At 39.2% G+C, this 20740-nt stretch overlaps 1 protein-coding gene across 9 annotated transcripts in view; it reads right to left on the bottom strand.

Moving 5' to 3' along the window:
• Positions 1-20740, bottom strand: part of TPP2 (tripeptidyl peptidase 2) — a 67940-nt gene that overhangs the window by 35262 nt on the left and 11938 nt on the right. For 8 of the 9 annotated variants that reach the window (XM_043582633.1, XM_043582623.1, XM_043582627.1 and 5 more), the window contains exons 3-10: positions 16567-16662; positions 14717-14821; positions 12630-12754; positions 9558-9721; positions 6298-6452; positions 5607-5683; positions 3462-3589; positions 1302-1401 (exon numbers count right to left, since the gene is read on the bottom strand). In XM_043582633.1, coding sequence (XP_043438568.1) covers positions 1302-1401; positions 3462-3589; positions 5607-5683; positions 6298-6452; positions 9558-9721; positions 12630-12754; positions 14717-14821; positions 16567-16662 — 950 coding nt within the window. Of the gene's footprint in view, positions 1-1301; positions 1402-3461; positions 3590-5606; positions 5684-6297; positions 6453-9557; positions 9722-12629; positions 12755-13368; positions 13388-14716; positions 14822-16566; positions 16663-20740 lie in introns of those variants that run through there. The other variant, XM_043582652.1, reaches the window with a different exon arrangement.

Genomic DNA, 20740 nt, shown 5'->3' with positions numbered 1-20740 from the left:
GATGTTCTTCTAAAATACAATAGGCAATACAAATTCAAAACATGCTTATGTAGACTTTGTTTGGTAATGTGTCTTTTAATAAATATGCCATATTTGGGGCACTGGGGTGGCTCAGTCAGTTAAGCGTCTAACTCTTGATCTCAGCTCAGGTCATGATCTCACAGTTCATGGGATAGAGCTCTGCGGCAGGGCTCTGTGCTGACAGCATGGAGTCTGCTTGGGATTCTTGGTACCCGCCACCCCCCCCCCCCCCCCCCCCCCCGCCAACTTGCACACATGCTCTAAAAATAAACTTAAAAAAATTTGTTAGGAAAAACCAAATGTGCCATACTTGCAAATACCAGGAAGTCAAGTAAATTCTGTATGTCTAACAACCTTTCCTGACAAAGAAGATTTTTCAAATAGTACACAGAATGTGCTTCATTCAGTGATGATGAGTCAATGTTTTAGACTTCATATCCTAATAATTAAATCTAACAGTTAAACCATGTATTTGAAGTACGATTCCATGTTTATAGCACAGTAAAAACATGAAACAAATTTTCAATTCCTAGAATAACTGGGTTTGTGAACCAGTATCTCCCTAATCCAAGTTTCCCCCATAATTGACTGACTCATTTTCTTAAAATAATTCTTTAATTATTCTATAGTTCTATGGGCAAATAAGACTAACAACAAAGTCTGTTTAAACATTTTCTAATACTTTGTGTGTTATACTGACTATAAAACATTTCAAAATCACCTTTAGAAGAGAGTTAGCAAATTTAGTAACACTTTTGTTAACTGAATGTAAAACACATAAACCTTTGCCAACTGTATCCCCAGTTGCTCTTGTGCAGTGATGCAGCGTTTAGGCCAGTTAGGTGGGCTGATGTGGGCAGTCTACAGTGATGGCACAGGCAAAGCTTGCTGATCCCCATGGAGATCTACAGCCCGACTGCTTTCAATGACCGTTACAGTCAACCATTGAAATAAGCTTATTTTTTAAGAAGAAATTATTGAGAAAAGACTACGAAGATCCCTGAACTCAGAGGATTTGAATCTAGCATTACGACATTTGACCAGGTTCCAACCAATTTTTCTAATCTTACACTCAGAACAGGTATGTCATACAGTTAACAATGAAATAATTATAATTTGTTCCTTGAATGATGTTTCCCTGAAATGAGACTGTTTACCAAAATGATAATCTTGAAAAAGTAAAAACCTAGAGAACTGGTAAAGTTATCAAAACTCTGTTCCTCCCCACCATGTAGTTCAACAAAATATATGTAACAGACCGTGCACCACTCTCAACCCACCTGGGGCCTCTAGAAGACCATGTGTACTGATTGGCCGGTAATTTCTCTCTCAGGGAATACTCAGCAACCATCATGTCGGGAGAAACATAAGCACCAACACCTACGGGATGAATTTCATCGTTAACAAAAGGACACAAAATTAGATCTTCATTCCAAATCCACTGTTCACTCGCTTATGTGTCACTTATGTGTTCACTTGCTTCATTCCAAATCACTGTTACTCACTTGGGTAAATCCCTTAGTCACCCTGTACCTAGTGTTTGCTCATAAATGGAAAGAAAGAAAATCTGATAAGCAAGGAAAGTTTACTATGTACCAGATGTTAAACGAGGTGCTTTGGTTTTGACTATAAAAATATCTACCAGGGTTATTATGTGAATCAAATATAATAATGTACCTAAAACTGTGTGTATGTATAAGATAGAAAGATAAATGTGTTATAAACTATAACTTTAGGAAAGTAAGGGAATTAGTTGGTCTTCATTTTTAAATGACCTCTGCATCCAATATTCTTACCCATAAAGTTTGCAGTACCCCCTCCCCCGAAACGGCTGTAAAAACAAGCAAACAGCAGAGACATTAACATGCTTCGGTGTTTCAGATAAATGTGTAAAGGCAGACTAGTCACAAAGACTCTAAATTCATAGACCTATAGGGATCAAACTCAGTTTCCTCATTCTAGAAATCTGGAAACAGGGCCTCGAGAGGGCTGAAAAAAATTTACTAAGCTCACAGGGACTGGTGGAGAAAGACTTACAATCCAGGTCCACCAGCTCCTAATTCTTCTTTATAGCAAACACAGACACAGAGTAGAAGACTGGATAAAATAGGTGATTTAACAGGATTTAGGTTAACAATGCAGACACGCAAAACTGTAGTCACTTTGTAAAATTTAGTTTACAAATTTCTAGTGAATCTGGGGATAAGAACATGACAAAATACTGAGTATTGTGGGAGAATAGTGTATTTTGATCTGTAGGTACCTTTCAGACCTATTTGGTTTCATTTTATTTAAAATATCTCGAGAACTAAAATACAAAGGACAGATCATTGGTAGGTACTGTTTTCTCAACACAGGATTTAACAGAATTACTGAACCAAGAAGTTTTAAATCATACAAAATAAGCTATACCTTGCTTGAGATTAAAAAAAAAAAAAAATTTAAAGGACTAGTTTCTAAACTTTGATACCCAGATGTTACTATGTATCGATAACATCTACAGTAACTGTATGCCTTTAGTAACAACTATAATATGTATCTATTCAAGCAGTTACTGTGTATACACCAGAAAAATTATTTGGGACCAAACAGTTTCTACTGTCATGCATCCAATTACAAATGCTAAGAGGTATAAGCCTTATAGTGCTCTCAATGTGAAAGTAAAGAAAATAATTCCAGATATCACTTACTACCTATTTGTTCTCTCGTTTCATCCTCCTCATTCATGCCTCACATTAAAAAAAACAAAACAAAACAGGGAGGGTGTTATGTTCTGTGGGTGTTTTCACAGAGGTTGGCAGCTACAGCTAATTTTACCACTTTAATATTATGAGCACAACTCATTTTGATTTCCCTTAATTCTTCTTGTTGACAGGCATTTTTTCCCGTCCAAGGACAGCGAAACAAACAACTGAGTGCATCACATCCGACAGACCAAGTAGCGGGAAGGAAGTCACATTCATGGAATAAATGTGTTTCAACTGCTCTTATTAATAAAGCTCCCTTTCTCAACATCTGACTATTCCTGTATGTCCCACAAGAAATGAAAAGGAGGAAACTACACTAAAATTAGCCGCCATACACCGTAAATAAAAAGTGAAGCAAGCATCTGTGTTTACGTTGTTCACTCAGTCTGGAAAACCCTTCCCTTGCTCATTTCTGCTCACTGAAATCCTCGCTGCCACACTTCAGAAAGCCTCACCTAAATTCTCAAATCAGAAGCAACTGCACTTCTGTGAGCCCCGGCTGTGCCTGTACTTTCCATAAGCCACTCACTGCAGTCGCCTTCGAACCAGCGGGTCTGGCTACACCTGTGCTTCCTGAGGGCACACGCGGGAGGTTCCCGGTGTCTTGCATGCAGTAGAGATGCGATTAACATCACATTCACTGAGGGGTTTGCTGGCTTGTTCTTAAGCCCAGCTCTGAAACGGGAAACTAACCTATTACACTCGATGTAGTTCCACCGGGACAACCGACGGTAGAAAGGCACGGACCGTTATTTCCAGCACTGGAAACGTAAATTATGTTATGCTTCCACACTGCTTCACTGATGACTTCACAAATTCTCCTGAGAGAGAGAGAGAGAGAGAGAGAGAGAGAGAGAGAGAGAGAGAATTCCTTTGGACATAGAAAACTGTCCCACTTTTCAAAAAAATGTCTTAGTATACTGTGAAGATGTTTTCAAATATGGCGTACATAGAAACCAAACTAGAATATGGGTTCCAAGTAGTAGAACTCAAACAGTGGCTACAAGAAGGCGTGCATGAAAATCACTCGGGGGACGTTCTCAAACTATACGTGCTTAGCCTTATTCCCACTGTTTATAACACCCCACGCTGTTCGAATGCAGGGCAAGTAACCCGTGGCACACCCAGCCCCAGAACGCCGGAACATGACATGGCCAGTCCAAGCGGCACACCCCAGCTGGGTCTCAGCGTAAGGAAGGAGTCGTGAGACCGCGGTAAATGGGGAAGAGTGCTAGACACGACGGTGAATAGATGGAGGGACAATAAACCCAAAGGACCAAAAGCAAACACTGAAATACAGGCAGCAATTGGATCAGACGGTGGGGCAACAGGCAGCTGGACTCCCACCTCCCCTTAAAATGATCTGGTCAGAAGTGACTCCTCAGGGGATTCCTATGCAGATCTATGAGCAGTGGCAAAGATGAAAGGGAACCGGGCAAGAGGAAGAACTTAAGAGTAAGATTTAAAACAAAGAATCTGGCGAGAACTTGACAGCAAACAAGAAGCAAACTGGTATTAAATAAAAGAAACGAAGTTAGACAGTTGGGGAAATGCAGGAAATGGAAAAAAGGCGTAGGGCCAAGACTCAACAATCACGGGGTACGAGGGGAAGAGTATCAGGGAAAGGTGGCTTTAATAGGATGAAGGTCAAACAAAGGAAGAGAGAAAGAAACACACTTAGGTGACAATGGTACTGAAGCAAGAGAAGAAGGCAAGATTACATTCAGGAAAGAAATGAGCACGACAGGGTGACTGTTACGGCGGTGGGGCGGGGAGGGACGTGTTGCAAGAAATCTAATACTGGTTATCTGAGAAAATTACGTTGCTTGAGGACAGCAAACCAGGATCGGTAAAGTTTTCCTTTTGGTAGGGCTTTATGAAAGAGCTTCAGACACTGGGTGACACGCAGATATGGATGGGCTGGTGATGGGAATGGGGGAGAGGTGATGACTAGGTAAGTAAACACTTTAAATAATTTCAAAGTTATTACCCTGGGGGGGGAAAAAGGTGAGGTAACAGACCAAGGCTGAGCCACTGGATTTGGCAGCAGGAAGACACCAATGCACAGAAAGGCAGGAAGACCCGGGACACGTGTCAAAATGTGCTGAGGAGCCTCAGAAGTGGTGAATACACACCATTAACCAAGTTTTGCTGGAGGAGTGAGGGAAAGCAGTGTGAAATGAACAGATCCATCTGTTTCAAAGGCAGCAGATTCTAGAGCGTGCCTGTGGAGTGGTATTAATCCAGGAAAGGTTACGGGAGTTTTTAAGGCGAGGGGAAATGGGAACCACACAGCAAGTGCTTGAGGGACTTCTGACCCCGGGCACTTCATTTACTACAAGAAGGGAAGGCAGAGGGGCTGGGGTCAGGGTAGGCTGCAGGAAGGACAGGAGTCCCCTCTCAGGGCTTTTATCGTCTCTGGGAAAGGAAGAGGTGAGAACATCAGCTGAGGGAAGAAAGGAAGGGTCGCTGAAGGTCTCTGAAGAGAATAGACGGTGTCAACGGCCATGCAGGCCATGTAAGAGTACATGCAGATGATCAAAGGTGACGCTGAGCGACCGAGATGCACGGTCTACGTTCCGTCAGGTAAGCACACTGTTTGGGAACGCGGAAGTGCAGCAGTGGACGGGTGGGCCGGCGGGTCTCGGCGGCTGGGAGGGAATGACCACATCACACACAGGACCACGGGAACGGGGGCCGGGAGCCCACGAGACCCGCCCTTATTACCGAGCCAGGGGACTGCCCGGTTTCATCTGTGGCGTGCCACCCAGGCACAGAAACATCTAATGCTCTTCGTCGGCTCGAGCCTGTGGCTCATGAGCGCCTGAGAACACTCACCCAGAATTTGGCCAGTGAGTAGCTTCTCCATAGCTGTAGTTGACAAGATCACACTTATGATTGATGACTTCTATCATCTATTAAAAAGATGAAGAGTCTAGTTGAGGCAGCAATTTACAGAAAGACTGACCAGTAAAATAAAGGCATGGACTCCCAGTTTCTTAACCAATCATATTCTACTTCCACTTCTGTTCTACTTTGAAGCTGAAAAACTTAAAGGGTAGGTGGAGACACAGTATAGTAAGTAGTCAATAAAAACACAACTAGCAGGTGCAGAATGGAATGGTTCTGACTGAATTCTAAAATCACTGAAGTTCAAGTAAAATCTAATCCATACGTTAAAATGAAACACAGACTATGAGTTCAATTCTTCCTAGACCAATGGAGCAAGCTGGTGAAAAGGTCTGTTTGGGGTTTTTAAAGTATCTCAAAATAGTGTGTCAGGGGGCTTACTGGAAATGAAAAGTAAAACATAAATAATATTTTCATATTTTCCAAAAAATTTTATCGAGTAATTTTTAATAAAAATAATTTAAAACTGAAATAAGCATTTTTGCTTCTTAAAACCAAGTCCTATATACCAAATACAGTCTAAGGTATTCCCAGTGAATTGAAGAACACTTCATAAGACTAAAAATATCCAAGACTATCCATCGTTAAGCTTCTAAATCAACACCTCACAAACACTCACAGCTCTTATGAGGCCCGTGCCTGTTTCCATTGTGCTTAGTCTTGTATCGCCAATCTTGATTGAAAGAATTTGAGCACCGGGAGCTACACCACTCCGTTCAGGTTCTTCAGGAAAATGCCCAGCAGCTATACTAGCTACGTGTGTCCCATGAGCTCCTACAGGCAGCAAGAGGTGAAGATGACAAAATATTTTCATGGGTTCCAAGTTTTAAGCATTCAATTTATGTATTAAGCATAAAATAATCTAAAAAAAATATTCTCATTTTAACATCTAATTGTATACTATCATCTTAAGTCTCTTCTCAATAATTTATAAAAAAGTGAAACCTTGAATTACTCTGCTACCCTGGATTCTATCCTGTCCATTGAGAACAAGATCCAAGTCTCAAAGGTGAGAAAGTATCTGCAATACATACAGCTGACAAAGAGCTTAAATCCATATTATCTTTCAGATCCTAGAGAAAAATGGGTAAAACACTTGAAAAGCATTTCACAAAAGATGATAACCAAATGTCAAATAAATATACGAAAAGATGTTCAACTTCATGAGTCATCTGGAAAGTGCAGTTCAAAGCCACAATGAGAGGGCACGTGGGTGGCTCAGTCAGTTGAGGGTCCAACTTCGGCTCAGGCCATGATCTCGTGGTTTGTGAGGTAGAGCCCCACATCAGGCTTGCTGCTGTTAGCAAAGAGCCCACTTTGGATCCTCTGCTCCTCTCCCTTCTCTTTCAACTCTTCCCCCACTCACACCCTTTTTCTCAAAAATTAAAAAAAATAAATAAACCTTTAAAAAAAAAAAAAGCCACAATGAGATATACCTCGGCATACCTTTCAGAATGGCTAAAACTTTATGGCTGACAACAGCCACACACTACTGGCAGGATATAGACCAGCATTACAGAAAGCTGAACACAGGAATACCCTACAACCCAGGAATTCTACTTCCAACTATACACCCAACACAAATGCGTGCACATGTACACTAAAAGATACGTGCAAAAACATTCACGGTGGCATTGCTTGCAAAATTCAAAACCTGAAATAACCCCAAGATCCATCAATGGTAAATGGATACATAGTATATTAATGAATTGAATATCACACAGCAATAAATATTAAACTTTTTTTTAAAGTTTATTTATTAATTTTGAGAGAGACAGTGCAAGCAGGGGGGTGGGGAAGAGAAAGGGGGACAATCTCAAGCAGTTCTGCACTGCCAGTGCAGAGTTCGACGTGGGTCAAACCCATGGAACTGTTAGATCACGACCTGAACCAAAATCAAGAGTCAGATGCTCAACCGACTGAGCTGCCAGGTGCCCCATTATCAACTACTTCTAAACACTATGAGATGAAGCACACAAAAATAAGGTTGCTCTAAAGAAACCACATACGAAAGGATATATACTGAATAATCTCATTTATATAAATGGAAACACATTATGTTAGACTGAACTACGTGCAAGTGCCACTATTTAATCATTTCTGACCTATAAAAACAGCAATAATGGATGGTTCAATCTAATGCGGTGATAAAAAAAAAAAAATCAGGACCATGGTTAACTCTAAGAGGATGCGTGTTTAGGAACAGACATGATGGGCTTCGACAATGTTTTATTTCTTGATGTGTTTACGCAGAAGTGTCCCCTTTGTGGACCCAATATTACCCATTCTTCCTTTCTCATTTTTCCCAATTAAAAATAGGGAAGCTTGGGGCATCTGGGTGGCTCAGTCGGTTAAGCATCCTACATTTGATTTTGGCTCATGATCTCACAGTTGTGAGACTCAATCCTGTGTTGGGCTCTGTGCTGGGATGGAGCCTGCTTGAGATTTTCTCTCTCTCCCTCTCTCTCTCCCTCCATTCCCCTCCCCCACTCTCACATGCACTCTCTCAAAAAAAAAAAAGGGGAAAGCTAGATTTTCATGTAATCCCCCCCCCCGCCCCTGCTCCCCCCAAAACACCTGACATCACCACTTACAAGTCAGAGCATCTAAATGTCACAGGAGGCTGACTACACCACATGTGCACAAGAATGTGGAGCTGTTGAGCCCTCGCACCCCGCTGGTGGAGTATAAAAGGGCACAGCTACTGTTTCTTAAAAGGTTAAACATATTTACCATACCCAACTGGTTTGTCTAGATACCAGTCCAAATTAAACAAAAACATATTTGCAGAGAGACCTACACACCAGTGTTGGAAAAATCTGAGTGTCCACCAGCAGGTGAGTGGGTAAGTAAGTCCTGGTGTATCCACACAATGAGCCACTACTCAGTGATAAGGAATTAGCTATTTATAACCATAATATGGGTAGATTTCATACCGGAACTATTCTACTTCTATAAAATTCCAGAAAACACAAAGTATCTGCACTGACAGAAAGCAGTTCAGTGGCTATATGGGGCAGGTGCATCAGGGTGGATTACGAAGGAAGACAAGTAGACTGGGAGGGGTGATAGATATGTCCATTACCTTGACAGTGGTGATGGCTTCCTAGGTGTACATGTCTATCAAAACTTATCAAATTGTGTATGTATGTGCAGTTTATTGTACTTCAACTATAATTCGATAATACTGTGAGAGGGGGGTAAGAAAGGGTTAAAGCTATCCTGGCTCCCTTCCTAGAAGTAACCACTATGTAGAAGCTGGTGTAGATTCTTCCCATCTGTATTTTTATCATACAAACACATACACCCATGAACACTGTGTGGTATTATTTGGCATGTTTTACAATTTCACACAAATGTTTTATCAATATATTTTTATTTAAAATTTATGTATTTGAGATTTATGAATACTGGTACATGTAGATTTATTCATTTTGCTATATAATAGTCCCCAACAATACACAGTTTTAAACAAACTTTTTTGTCCATGGGTATATGGATAGTTTCCCACTTCTTTGAAATTACACAGAGTGCCACATGAGGATCTTTTTACCCGACTCTGTACTTGGTGAACTGCTCAAGAGTCAGCAACACAGAAGTAAAATTCCTTCCAAAAGAATTTTCATAAGATGAATTATGTTGGGTGTTTTTTTTGTGGCTGGACTACAGCTGTATTCTTGGAATAGATCCTACATGGTTACAACTTTAAAGAAAACAACGCCTTGCCAGGGAATCAAATCCCATTTATTATCATACACCTAGTTCTTTAGGTGGAATCTCTAAGTTAAATTCTCTATAAGGCTTCTTCTTGGCTACAGAAATTTATCACCTTACCACGTTACAAGTTTATCTCTAGTTACCAAATCGGAAACAAAATACCTCCACTGGTCACAATGGACAGCAGGTTTCCATCGTCATATATGTTAACAGAGTAATTTAACATCTCAGCTGTGCCAAAAGAACCATATTCTTGGGCTTCTTTGTAGTTTCTCAACACGGTAGATTTACTCAAGTCCCCATCTTCATTCGAATCAATGCAGGCTCTGTAAATTGAGAATAGTGAAACTCATCTATTTTCTCGGCTTTCCAAAAATAATGTGGTATGGTCTATTAGGTACCTTCTTACTGCCCTGTTTTATGACAACAAACACAGTAGCTGCCAGGTTTAGAGTCCTCTGTCTCAGAGTTATCAGTAATGATTAAGTAAGAAGCTTAAAGGAACCAGCCCTTAAATGAAGCCATGGATAAAAGGCTTTAGGAACACTGTCCATCACAAAAGTCCAGGGAGAAAACCATTTAACTACTTAAGAAACTTCACCAAAGCTTGGCCTAGAGTTTCAGACTAATTCAGGATGATCACGATTTACAGCCTAGGCCTTACTCCCTTCTTTTAGAATTGGCTTAATGAATCCAATGGCGTATGCAGGTTTCTTGACACTAGATGAACGACAAACTGCCTCATCCCCTCCCCACAGTTGTAACAGCCTCAGGCAAACATTTACTTTTTACAAACAGCATTTTCTACATAGTTTTATGGTTGTCCTGTCTGCTCTTTCCCCATTTTATTACCTCTGTAGTTTTTACAATATGTATTCCAAATACTACAAAATAGTCTGATTAAAACTAAATAAATCTAAAATAAAAGTCATAAGTGGAATGCACATCATTTAAGGTCAATATTATGTTTTTAGCTATTAGGCCTTTGTGTGCATTTTCTAGATAAGAAGAATTGTGTTTTAACAAGCTAGAGTCAATCACAATTGCTACAATGAATTAATGGAAGCCCACTAGTACAGACAGGACATTTATTATAAATATTAAGGCATATATTTCATTAACAAACTTTGACAATTTAGACAGAAGGATCTCTGAAACTGTTTGTTTTTATGTATACCCAATCAGTGTGCGGCTAAAATGATTTATGGCATTTCAAAAAAAGACATACAGTAGAGCAAGACAGAGGAGACTGAACACTAATGGAAATGAACAAGCAGGAAACAAGTAGCATGTCAAATGGAATCTGGACTGAGGTCAACAGGTAAAACGTATGCCACCAAATCCTATTTGCCAAAACAGTAACACCTGGGGTTCTTAAAAGTTACAGATGTAACTGGCCAGTTCTCCATCCCGGCAATCATCTCGGAAGTCCTGCCCCATTTTCATCCAGCCCATGAAACATTCTACATCCCTGGAAGTCTCTCCATCTCCTCTGGACCTTTTCCTGGACCTTTAACCCCTGCCCCTTCCCTGTCTGCTAACTTGAGCTGATCCTTCAATAAAATCTTTCTTGATGCTTCCTGGACGGGCTCAGATGTTCTCACACTGGCTTTCACAGAGTCTAGAGTCCACGGAATAGCTTCTTTAGAGTCTACCTGGCACGAAGAAAAGTACTCAAATATTTGCCCAATGATGAAAGAATGAATGAATCAACATCTTTGACAACATTCTCATAGCAAATACAGTGACACATTCCAAAAATCAGTTTCTTGTAACCACCGTCAACATGCAGTGACTCAACACTTCAAGCACCATATCAAAATATCAACATAAAACTGAGTGACTCCCCTAAGTAATTCCACAGAGGCCAAGTATGCATATTGGTGCAGGGTATAACTTTCTGAAGGTGGTTGGCTCAGTTCAAGGAACAGGTGTTAGCATACCAGAAAGGGAACATGGAGATGAGGTTCACGGATAGGATTAGAGTACTTGTGGAAGGTGGGGGGCAGGAAAAGGGGCATGGGTTAAAAATTCCTGGACATTTTTAATACATTTCTTCATCCTATCCTCTATGAAAAAAGTCCACAGCTTTCATCCAACTCAAAGGAAACCTGGGAAAACAAGGTCAAAAACCACTGAAAAGAAACCAACTAACAGTTCTTTCCTTCAAGTAATCTTCTGTAAACAGTTTTCTCAACAGAGAGTGACTGAGTTTGACCCTGTACATCCTGACAAATACTTAAGAGTATGGTTCTATTGGGTTCCCTGCTAAGGGTAGTGATATGGGTTCAACAGTGGAAGCGTGGCAGGAGGAGGGCAGGTTTGACAGTCTGTAGAAACAAAAACCAAGGCACTTGAGGTCACTTTACCTCCCCTCAGAAGTGGCCGGCATTTTTGAAATGACAGTGCCAAGATTCGCCTTAGGTAATTTGGAGTCTCTAAGAGTCTCCTCAAAAAATTCTGTGTCTAACCCTGAGATGGGGCAGGGAATCGAAGCCCTACACGGTATACAGTACGATGCAATCAGAAAAATTATTTCCAGTAGCACCTGAAACCACAATTCTGCTCCATTTTTCATTAATTATAACATTTTCTAAAGTGTTACTCCAGTGACTTCAGATTTTATTTCCTCTAAGTTTCATTTCCAACGCAAAAATTCTAAAAGCTGTCTTAGAATAATGTCAACAAACCGTTGCATGGATCCCTTCCTTTGTCAACTGCCTTAAGGACCTTGGAAACATATTTTCCTCAGGACAAAGTTGGCAGTGTTTTCAGTACATGCAGGAAACATTGGAACTGAACCACCTATTGTCCCACTACCCCATCCCTGCTAATATTGGAATATTTCCTTAAGTCCCTGTCCAATATTTCCCACATACGCTCAGTTCTGTATCTAGTATTCTCTTGCAGTTACTTTCCAAACTGCCTAGCTCTGGTCAGGAACATTTCTGTGTCTACCAATGATTAACCTACTGTTATCTGGTTAAGTTACTGTCTGGTTAATGAAACAAGCTTCTTTAAAACACACAAGGGACAGGTTTAGCACCTAAAATACCAAGAAGTTCAAAGAGCTTATCCAAAACTACCCGAAAGCCAATTTGTCTCTCCAACAGTTTTGCTTAGGGATATTAATGTCATTTAAACCAATTCTCTGGACGGTTCTGAGAATTTAATGTTCTTCAGAGTAGATAAAAACAGCTTTAAGTGAAGATCTATATAATACATGACGTTTACCTCCAGGCTTCACCATCATGCCACACCAAGCAGTCATACACAGGGCCAGGATCACTATATTTTTTCTCAAAAGAATTTAGCAATTCCACTTGACTTTGAAGTTCCTCCTTGATTAGTTTATTTGCCTAATCAATAAGAACATATATTAATATTAGTACATTTTGTGCTCTTGAAACACACAACATATTAACATGTAACCAAAGACACCGTGTGACCAACAGGAAAGCCATTTTACTCTGGAAAAATGTAAGAAATTTTTTTTATATCTATGCAACTTGTAGTTCAATTTAATGATGCAGATATTAATTAATATATTGAATACTTTAAAAATAATACTTCTTTTAGTCAATCTCTCATTTATTTATTCCATCCGCTTTGGGAAAGACACAGTGTTCCATGTTGATGGTATCATTAGACCAAGACTTATGTTAGTCACGTATCTATAATCTGCACAACTAATTTCCAAAATTAACTCTAAAATTGCTATAAAATAGGTTATCTATTGACCTTTAGATTTTTTTTAATCAGGATTGTTTCCATTGAAATCTGTTTAAGAATCCAAATAAATAAGAGAAACCACAAATTACCTTCTGTCTTTTAGAACATGCTAAACACATACTATATTCCTGACCTTGTACAGATAAACTATTTAACCATTCTGATCCATCACCATGAGAACTGTCACATGCCAACTATTTTTGTTTAAACTACGTACTACATTAGACTGCTCTACATTCACCTGAACAGTCCTACTGAATTAAAATGTAATTTCCGTATGTTCCAAAAATCTGGTTACGCTTCATTTTTAGTTATTCAATATATTCAACATTTACTCCTCCTTAAAGGAAAAAAAACAATTATACAGACATTGTTGGTAAACAAAATCAAATGGATAATTAAATCTAGATCCCTCCTCTTATAAAGTTGACTTGATATGAGTACTGCCTGAAGTACAACACTTAATGTGACTAGTAAGAGGCTGAAGGACAAACAGTGACCTAACAGAAAATAATGCAGCTAAAGAGGGTGAATTACCCAATTAAAGGGGATGCTGTACACAGATTAAGTAAATGCAAGTTAAATGTGTACGTAGATCTATTGAGGCCAGTAGTCCTCGCCCCTAACTGCACATTAATTAAAGCTCCAGGGTGCTTTAAAAAATGCCAGCCTTCCTCCAAGGCTTTGATTTAATTCCTCTCTAGGGCACAAAGCTCTTCATGTGATTCTAATCTGCAGCCAGGGCTAACAACCACCAATACCATTCCACTTTTGATTAAGAAAAGGTACATGTATGCATTAAAAGAAAGATTCAGAAGGATAAACATCAGGTTGTTGGTACCACCCCTGGGGAGTGGCACTTTGGAAGCTCTTGCTTATTACTTTACACACCCGTGTTATCCAAAAGTTTCTGCAACTAGCACGTATTGTTTTCCTTATAAACCAAGACATTATCTTCATTTTATTAACTGATTAAAAGAAATGTAACAGCTATTTAACGATGTGAAATAATGGGAGCTCTCATATCCTTCTTGCGGGAATATGAACTGGAACTACCCCTTTACGACCCACCAAAGACATGCATGCGGCTACTACCCCTCTACGACCCACCAAAGACATGCACGTGAGAATGTTCAAAACAGCATCTTCCACAAGAGCCAAGAACTGAAAACAAAGTATTGATCTGCAGAATGCACACATGAATTGTGGTGCATCCATCGTAAGCAAGAGAAGTGAACAAACTCCTTCCACACTCACACATGGATGAATGTCGCAAACATAACTGACTAAAAGTAGTGACGTGTAAAAGGACACACTGTAGGATTCCATTCTGCAAATTTAAAACAGGCAATGGTGGTTGCTTTTGGAGGAGGAAGGGAGTAATGATTAGGAAGAGGTATGGAAGGGAGTGTTCAATTTGTGGTAATTCATGAGAAGTTGTGAAAAATAAACGTGTAAATTGATTTCAGAATAAAAGAAAAATTACTAAAATTAAGCAATTTAAAACTTGTGGAAAAAAGTCTGCCGATTCTCTGAGAACTGAACTATGGTTCTGTGGTAACGTGTAAATAAAAGCCACTGGCACCAACTTGAGAAGGGCAATTGTTGGCAACATCAAATTCTTCTTGTTTTCTACAGGCTTCTGCAAGGGCCACCCTGTGAACAGGATCCCAGATTTTTTCCTTCCGTTCTTTCTGCAAGACAGAAAAGTTACCTTACAACAAGGTTGACAAATATCCAGGTAAACCTAGCCAGTCATTTATATATGGACCTAATTGTTATCAGTTGTGATGGTACACAATTTTCACAGAGGCTAAAAAAATCATTTAGCATCAAGTTGATAAAGCAATGGGTCAATTACTAAAACTATTCACTACACGTGGGTTTTAAGAGAACACATTTACCACGGCACAACCAAATGTATTTTGATAACATCGTATGTCCCAATTTCAGCCCATCCAAGGATTAATAACAGCATGTCAGGTAAAAAACCCGAATTCCCAGGCATTTACAATAAAAGCAAATACTACACGCTGGCCCTTAGGGAACTGAGGACTGCTTTAAGCCGTGCAGGCGGAGCACAAGAGTAAGACTGGCCGCAAGAGGGACATGCAGGCTTCCTAGACTTCCTCCCTTCCCGGCTTGTTTTTTTCCTGTCTTAGATTTGACAGGGTTCTTTGTTACTGAAATTGGTCTCACCTTCATCTCTGCTGTCTTTAACCCATAGTGCCACCCAGTGGAGGTCTGCTAGTTAAAAAAAAAAATCCTTTCCAGTAAAACAATCAACTCCACTGAGCTAAGGAGGGGGTTGATATTAACTTACTCTATATTTGCATGTTAATTTGCATCTTATTGATATAACTGATTAAATTTAAGATAGTGCATAATACTGTTATGTGTATTTCAGCCTGAAATTTTAAAATAAATTAGTATCCAGTAAGTTATATGCATTTTTTGTAACTTCATTTTTTGCAGAACGATGAGAATCAAATAAGTAAAGGTTATATATGCAACATGCTGAGTAGTTCTTATGGTTCACAGACCCCCTGGAGAAGCAAATAACAATGCTATGATGAGATGAAACGTTCCATAGGTCTTACCCATCAGGCTCATTTTCAAGGATCACATCTTCTTTTGCAGTTGCAACTCTGAACCTGTATCAGCTACCAGTATTATAGCAATCTAATAAAGTGGTACTGGCAAATATGGGAGCCATGTGTTGCTACTTAGATTTAAATTTTAAAATATTACATAAAATTAAATTTTCCTACTAGTCACATTTCAAGTTCTCAACAGCTACTTGTGGCCAGTGGCTGCCATGATGGACAGATACTGAACACTTCCATCATCACAGAAAGATTTACTCAGTAGCTCCGTTTTAAAGCAGACTCCTCCTTCTTCAATTTGCAATTCTTATTTCTCTAATGACAGACTTGTGTTTTCCACACTTTAGCTGCTTTGGTCTGAGCAACACTTTTCTTAGTACTGAATGATGACTAACTGGGATCAAGAAGCCTACTTAAACGGTTAAGAAAAATGGGACAAATTATCATAGAAGCTACAGGACCAGGAATAAATAAGTCGGCCAGGGCTTTAAATCAACTTTAAACAGTCTTTAGCCTTTTGGAGATTAAAAAAAAAAAAAGTCCTTCAAAACTCCAATGAAAGCTATATTCGAACTCCCAGAAAAACACAAATATACAAAAACTTGAATTTCAATGTATTCACAACATTCTCTAAACTTAGCCATGTATCCAAGATTAAGAATGGTGACTTTAAATGGGTAACATTCCACTGACCAGAACCTTTAAGCAGTCATTGTCTGAAAGGCTCCCGGTCTCCACAATAATTAAGAGTTAACAGGATCTTATGAAAAATTTTTTTCTTCAGTAGGAAACAAATTTGAGGAAGAAGTCACTGATTCTAGACTGGACATTACCTGTATCCTTTCCTTGAGCGCCTTTGGATAGAAGTCATAGCCATTTTTAATGCCAATATGATATTTGCCTGAGGGATTTATCCAGCTCACAGGAATCTATAGAAAAAGAGCAAATTGTTGACTCACTAAATGCTTCCCAATTCCAATGATTTACTACTGGAGAGAAAGGTTATTTCACTTCTATCCTAATGGCTCAACTTGGATAAGCAAGGTTGTGTATTAGAGCAATATTTCTCATATTCTAAGATGCCACTTAATATCTCTCTGGAGTTTTTCTCATTCATAAGTAATATGTTTCACTCAGGATATCTTTCTTTTTCTTTCTAGAGAGAAAGCAGGGGCAAGGAAGAGGGGCAGAGGAAGAGAGAGAGAATCCTAAGCAGGCTCCATGCTCAGCCCAGAGCTCCACACAGGGCTCAATCCCACCACTGTGAGATCATGACCTGACCTGAAATCAAGAGTTGGGCACCTAACCCACTGAGCCACCCAGGCGCCCCAAGATACCTTTGAATTACAATGTTTCATGGTCTATGAAGTGCTTTCAACATAAGCTACCTTATTAAACTGCTACAATCTTTAGTTCTCAAGCATCAAGGAAACCTCACCTCTCCCTCCCTTCTCAGACCTACTTACTGCCCAACTAGGGGCAAAGAGAAGCAGTTAACAGACCCTCTCCATGCTTAGATTTCCTGTTAAGAACTGCATTCTCTACAATCAACAGGGATAATGCCTAGATACTTAAAATGAGCTCTTTAAGAAAAAAGTTATATAAGATTACATTAATTATATATAACATCTTATAATAGTCTTTCTAAATATCTCAAAGTATTTAAAAATAACACTTAAAGCCTCTAATTAACAGAATGATGTAAACAGCATGCCCAGTGTACAAATGGAAAAAGCAAAGAAACAAAAAGAAATCACACTGCTTGCCCAAACCACAGGAAGGCTGAAAAGAAAGCTAGAATCTAGCTCTATCATGGAGACCAAAACATCCAGTGTAAAGATAAACCTGGCTGTGAATCCAAACTCTACCACTAACCAGAGTGGACCCACAGGTTCCTACTTCCTGGTGTGTAAAAGGAAAAAAATTAATAATTTCCACCTTATGATTTGCACAAATACACTAAACATCAACCAACTTCAAATGTCAATCAAGAACATGTGGAATGTTCACTCTCTTTGTAATCACAGGACCCCCGGTCATCAAAAACAGCTTTCAAATGTGTATAAAACACGAGGTTGAACTATCAACCACCCAGAGTTGGCTGACTCATGAGTTCTCACTCGGGTAGTTATCTGTAACTGGCTCACCCCTGGTCCCTCATCAAGTTAGTCCCCAGGAAAGAAACTTTTGGATGAAATTTTCTCATGACTGAATAGAGGAAAAAACCCACCATTCACAGCACTTCAAAGATCGACTTTTTAAAAGCCTGCATATGTCAGTAAACATTTCTGAATCGAATGGATGTCTGGAGTATATGATGGCATATAAACTGGTGCTTTTCATTCACAATTTACCAATCTCTTTTAGAGAACAGGAATTCTTAACTCTTAATGTTCCTGCAGTAGCCCTTGACATCACAACAATACAGTGTTGCAACAACAAAAAAAGTAATCCCTGGCTGGCAAATTCAAACACTATTTCATCACAGGTGTCCCACTACACAGGTCTTGTAACCCTAGGCTAGTGGCAACTTCTCGCACAAGGAGATTATAAAAGGCCGTGAAATGCCGGAGGATTAAACGGAGTGACTGACTGAAATAACAGAAAGATCAACAGGTGTGAACACGTATTTAACCACAATTACTTACAATATATGTAACGCAATAAAAATAATAGACATAATTTATATTTAATCATAAATGAGACCAAAATCTGCAGTGTCCACACAACCAGATACTTTTCAAATCACTACTATGTATTTTCCTCACAGTAAAGGCAGACTGGTTATTTATTAAAAATTCAACTACAAAAATCATAAATGTTATAATCACAGTTCTGCTATCTAGAGTTAACCAAATTTGAGTAAAGCTAACTTTATCCTATGAAGCAATTATGGAGTATGTCATTTTGCCTATTTGAGTATTTTATACACATGAACTTATTTTCGGTCTCTTTTAAGAATCCAAGCTTTATATTTTGACCACTTAAGTGGTTTCTTTAAAATGGTTTTATTACATGGTAACTACTGTTGAACTAGAGACCTGCTCGCATGGAGTCAGGAGGCCAGCAGGGGGTGCTCTCATGCACTACCACTCATGGAGGGGGACTTCGCGGGTGCACAGACTTTCCCATCCAGGCAGGAGGCAGTTTACTGCAAGAGGCGCTTCGTGTCCACCAGGCCTCCTGCCTTCGCCTCTTTCCTCTATATGAAATAGCAGTCCTCTCCTTTGTTCTGGGGACTTGTCTACGATTTTGCCAAAGGCTGCTCATTCCGGATTGCAGTTCTCTGCTATTCTGGAATAAACCCACTTTTGCTGGTAAATAACTGGCAGTTTTATTTTTAAGGTTAACACTGCAATGGAATAAGATCATTTTCATAAGAGAAACAGAATCTCTTTGATTACTAATTACACCTCTTTTCCCTGACTCTTTTAAGGGGATGCCTAATGAATTGAACATTTCCTTAACAAGCCAAATGTCATCATAAGTGTTAATGTCCCATTTTTTTTTTTTTTTTTTTAACTTCAAACTCTATGTCAGCCTTGTCAGCCTCATGGTCTTGCCAGCTATCACTGCATCTAAATATGGTGCCACATTTGGCCAAGTAATTCACTAGGCCTGGACTTTTTTACATATATATATATATATATATATATATATATATATATGAATAAATATTGATGATTTAAAGACTGACTTCAAGTTAAATGTGGTAAATTTTAAAAAGCACTGTGCTCCCTTCCAAATGGCTACTAAAGTTAGAATAAGGAAAATGAGGAAAAAAACATCCAAAGGACACAAAGAATTGGAAATGAGACTTTGAAGCTATATCACCCCACTGTGAAGGTTGCAAAGTAAAAGGCAACACTGAAAATTTGTGGGGAGATTATAGCAACTGGTCTTCAGCTGGAAAAACAGATACAGCCTAAAATCAATACCAGCTGAATTCTAGGACAGGAAAAGAAACATGGCAAAAGTTTTTAGAAAATAATAGATGAGAATACCTTCTTGATCTTGGGGTCAGGAAGGACATGCAAAGGTCATTAAGACATGAAAAACCCTAATCAAAAAGGCAAAGACTAATATCCAAATACATTAAATTTAACGACTTCTAGCTCTCAAAGGACACCGCCCAGAAAGTGAACACAGACATACAGAATGGGAGAAGACACCTGACCCACAGTCCATCAAAGGACAGGTTCTCAGAATACATATGAAATTCTGCAAATTAGTAAGAAACACGACAACTCACTGGGGAGAGAGGGCAAATGGACTCGAACACGTACTTTCCAAGAGAGGAAATCCTCATGTCTAATCAATATATAAAAAGGAGTTCAATCTTATTAGTAATTAGAGAATATGAATTAAAACCACAACATGATACACCTAGATTCCCCACATATTTGCAAAGATTTTAGCCTAAAAATACCAACTGTTACCAGTGTAGCTATCAAATTTCTTGCACACTGCTAGTAGAAATGCAGGTTAGTGCAAATACTTGGAAAATCTGTTTGACATCACCTAGTTAAGTTGTATCTCTAAAACTCAACAATTCTAGGTATGCATCCTGGAGGTTATCTACACACATGTGCAAAAGATACATACACATGAATGTTCTCTGAAGAGCTGTTAGTGACTCCCAAACTGGAAACAACAGCTCATCCTCAGTGGAGTGGACAGAACTGGTATATACAAACCTTGGTATCTCGAACAGCAATGAAATTAAACTCATTACTACATGCAACATCCTGGCTTGAGTGGCAAGAATCTTGCAAACAACTGATATAAAATGATACACAAATGAGGTCATTCATATAAAGTCCACAAACAGGCAAAACCAACAATATATTTCACGTATCCACACAGAGGTGGTAAAACTATAAAGTAAAGCACAGAAATGATCATCACAAAAGTCCAAGTAGGTTGTGATCTGGGAGAATGCAGGAAGCTTCTGAGGTATGGTCATATTCTTTGTCCCATCTGGGTAGGAGATAAAGTGGCATCCAC

The sequence above is a fragment of the Prionailurus bengalensis genome, chromosome A1, assembly GCF_016509475.1.
Source record: "Prionailurus bengalensis isolate Pbe53 chromosome A1, Fcat_Pben_1.1_paternal_pri, whole genome shotgun sequence".
Classification (NCBI taxonomy): Eukaryota; Metazoa; Chordata; class Mammalia; order Carnivora; family Felidae; genus Prionailurus; species Prionailurus bengalensis.
Note: the sequence above shows the minus strand (reverse complement) of the source record. Positions and strands in the feature narration are given on the sequence as shown.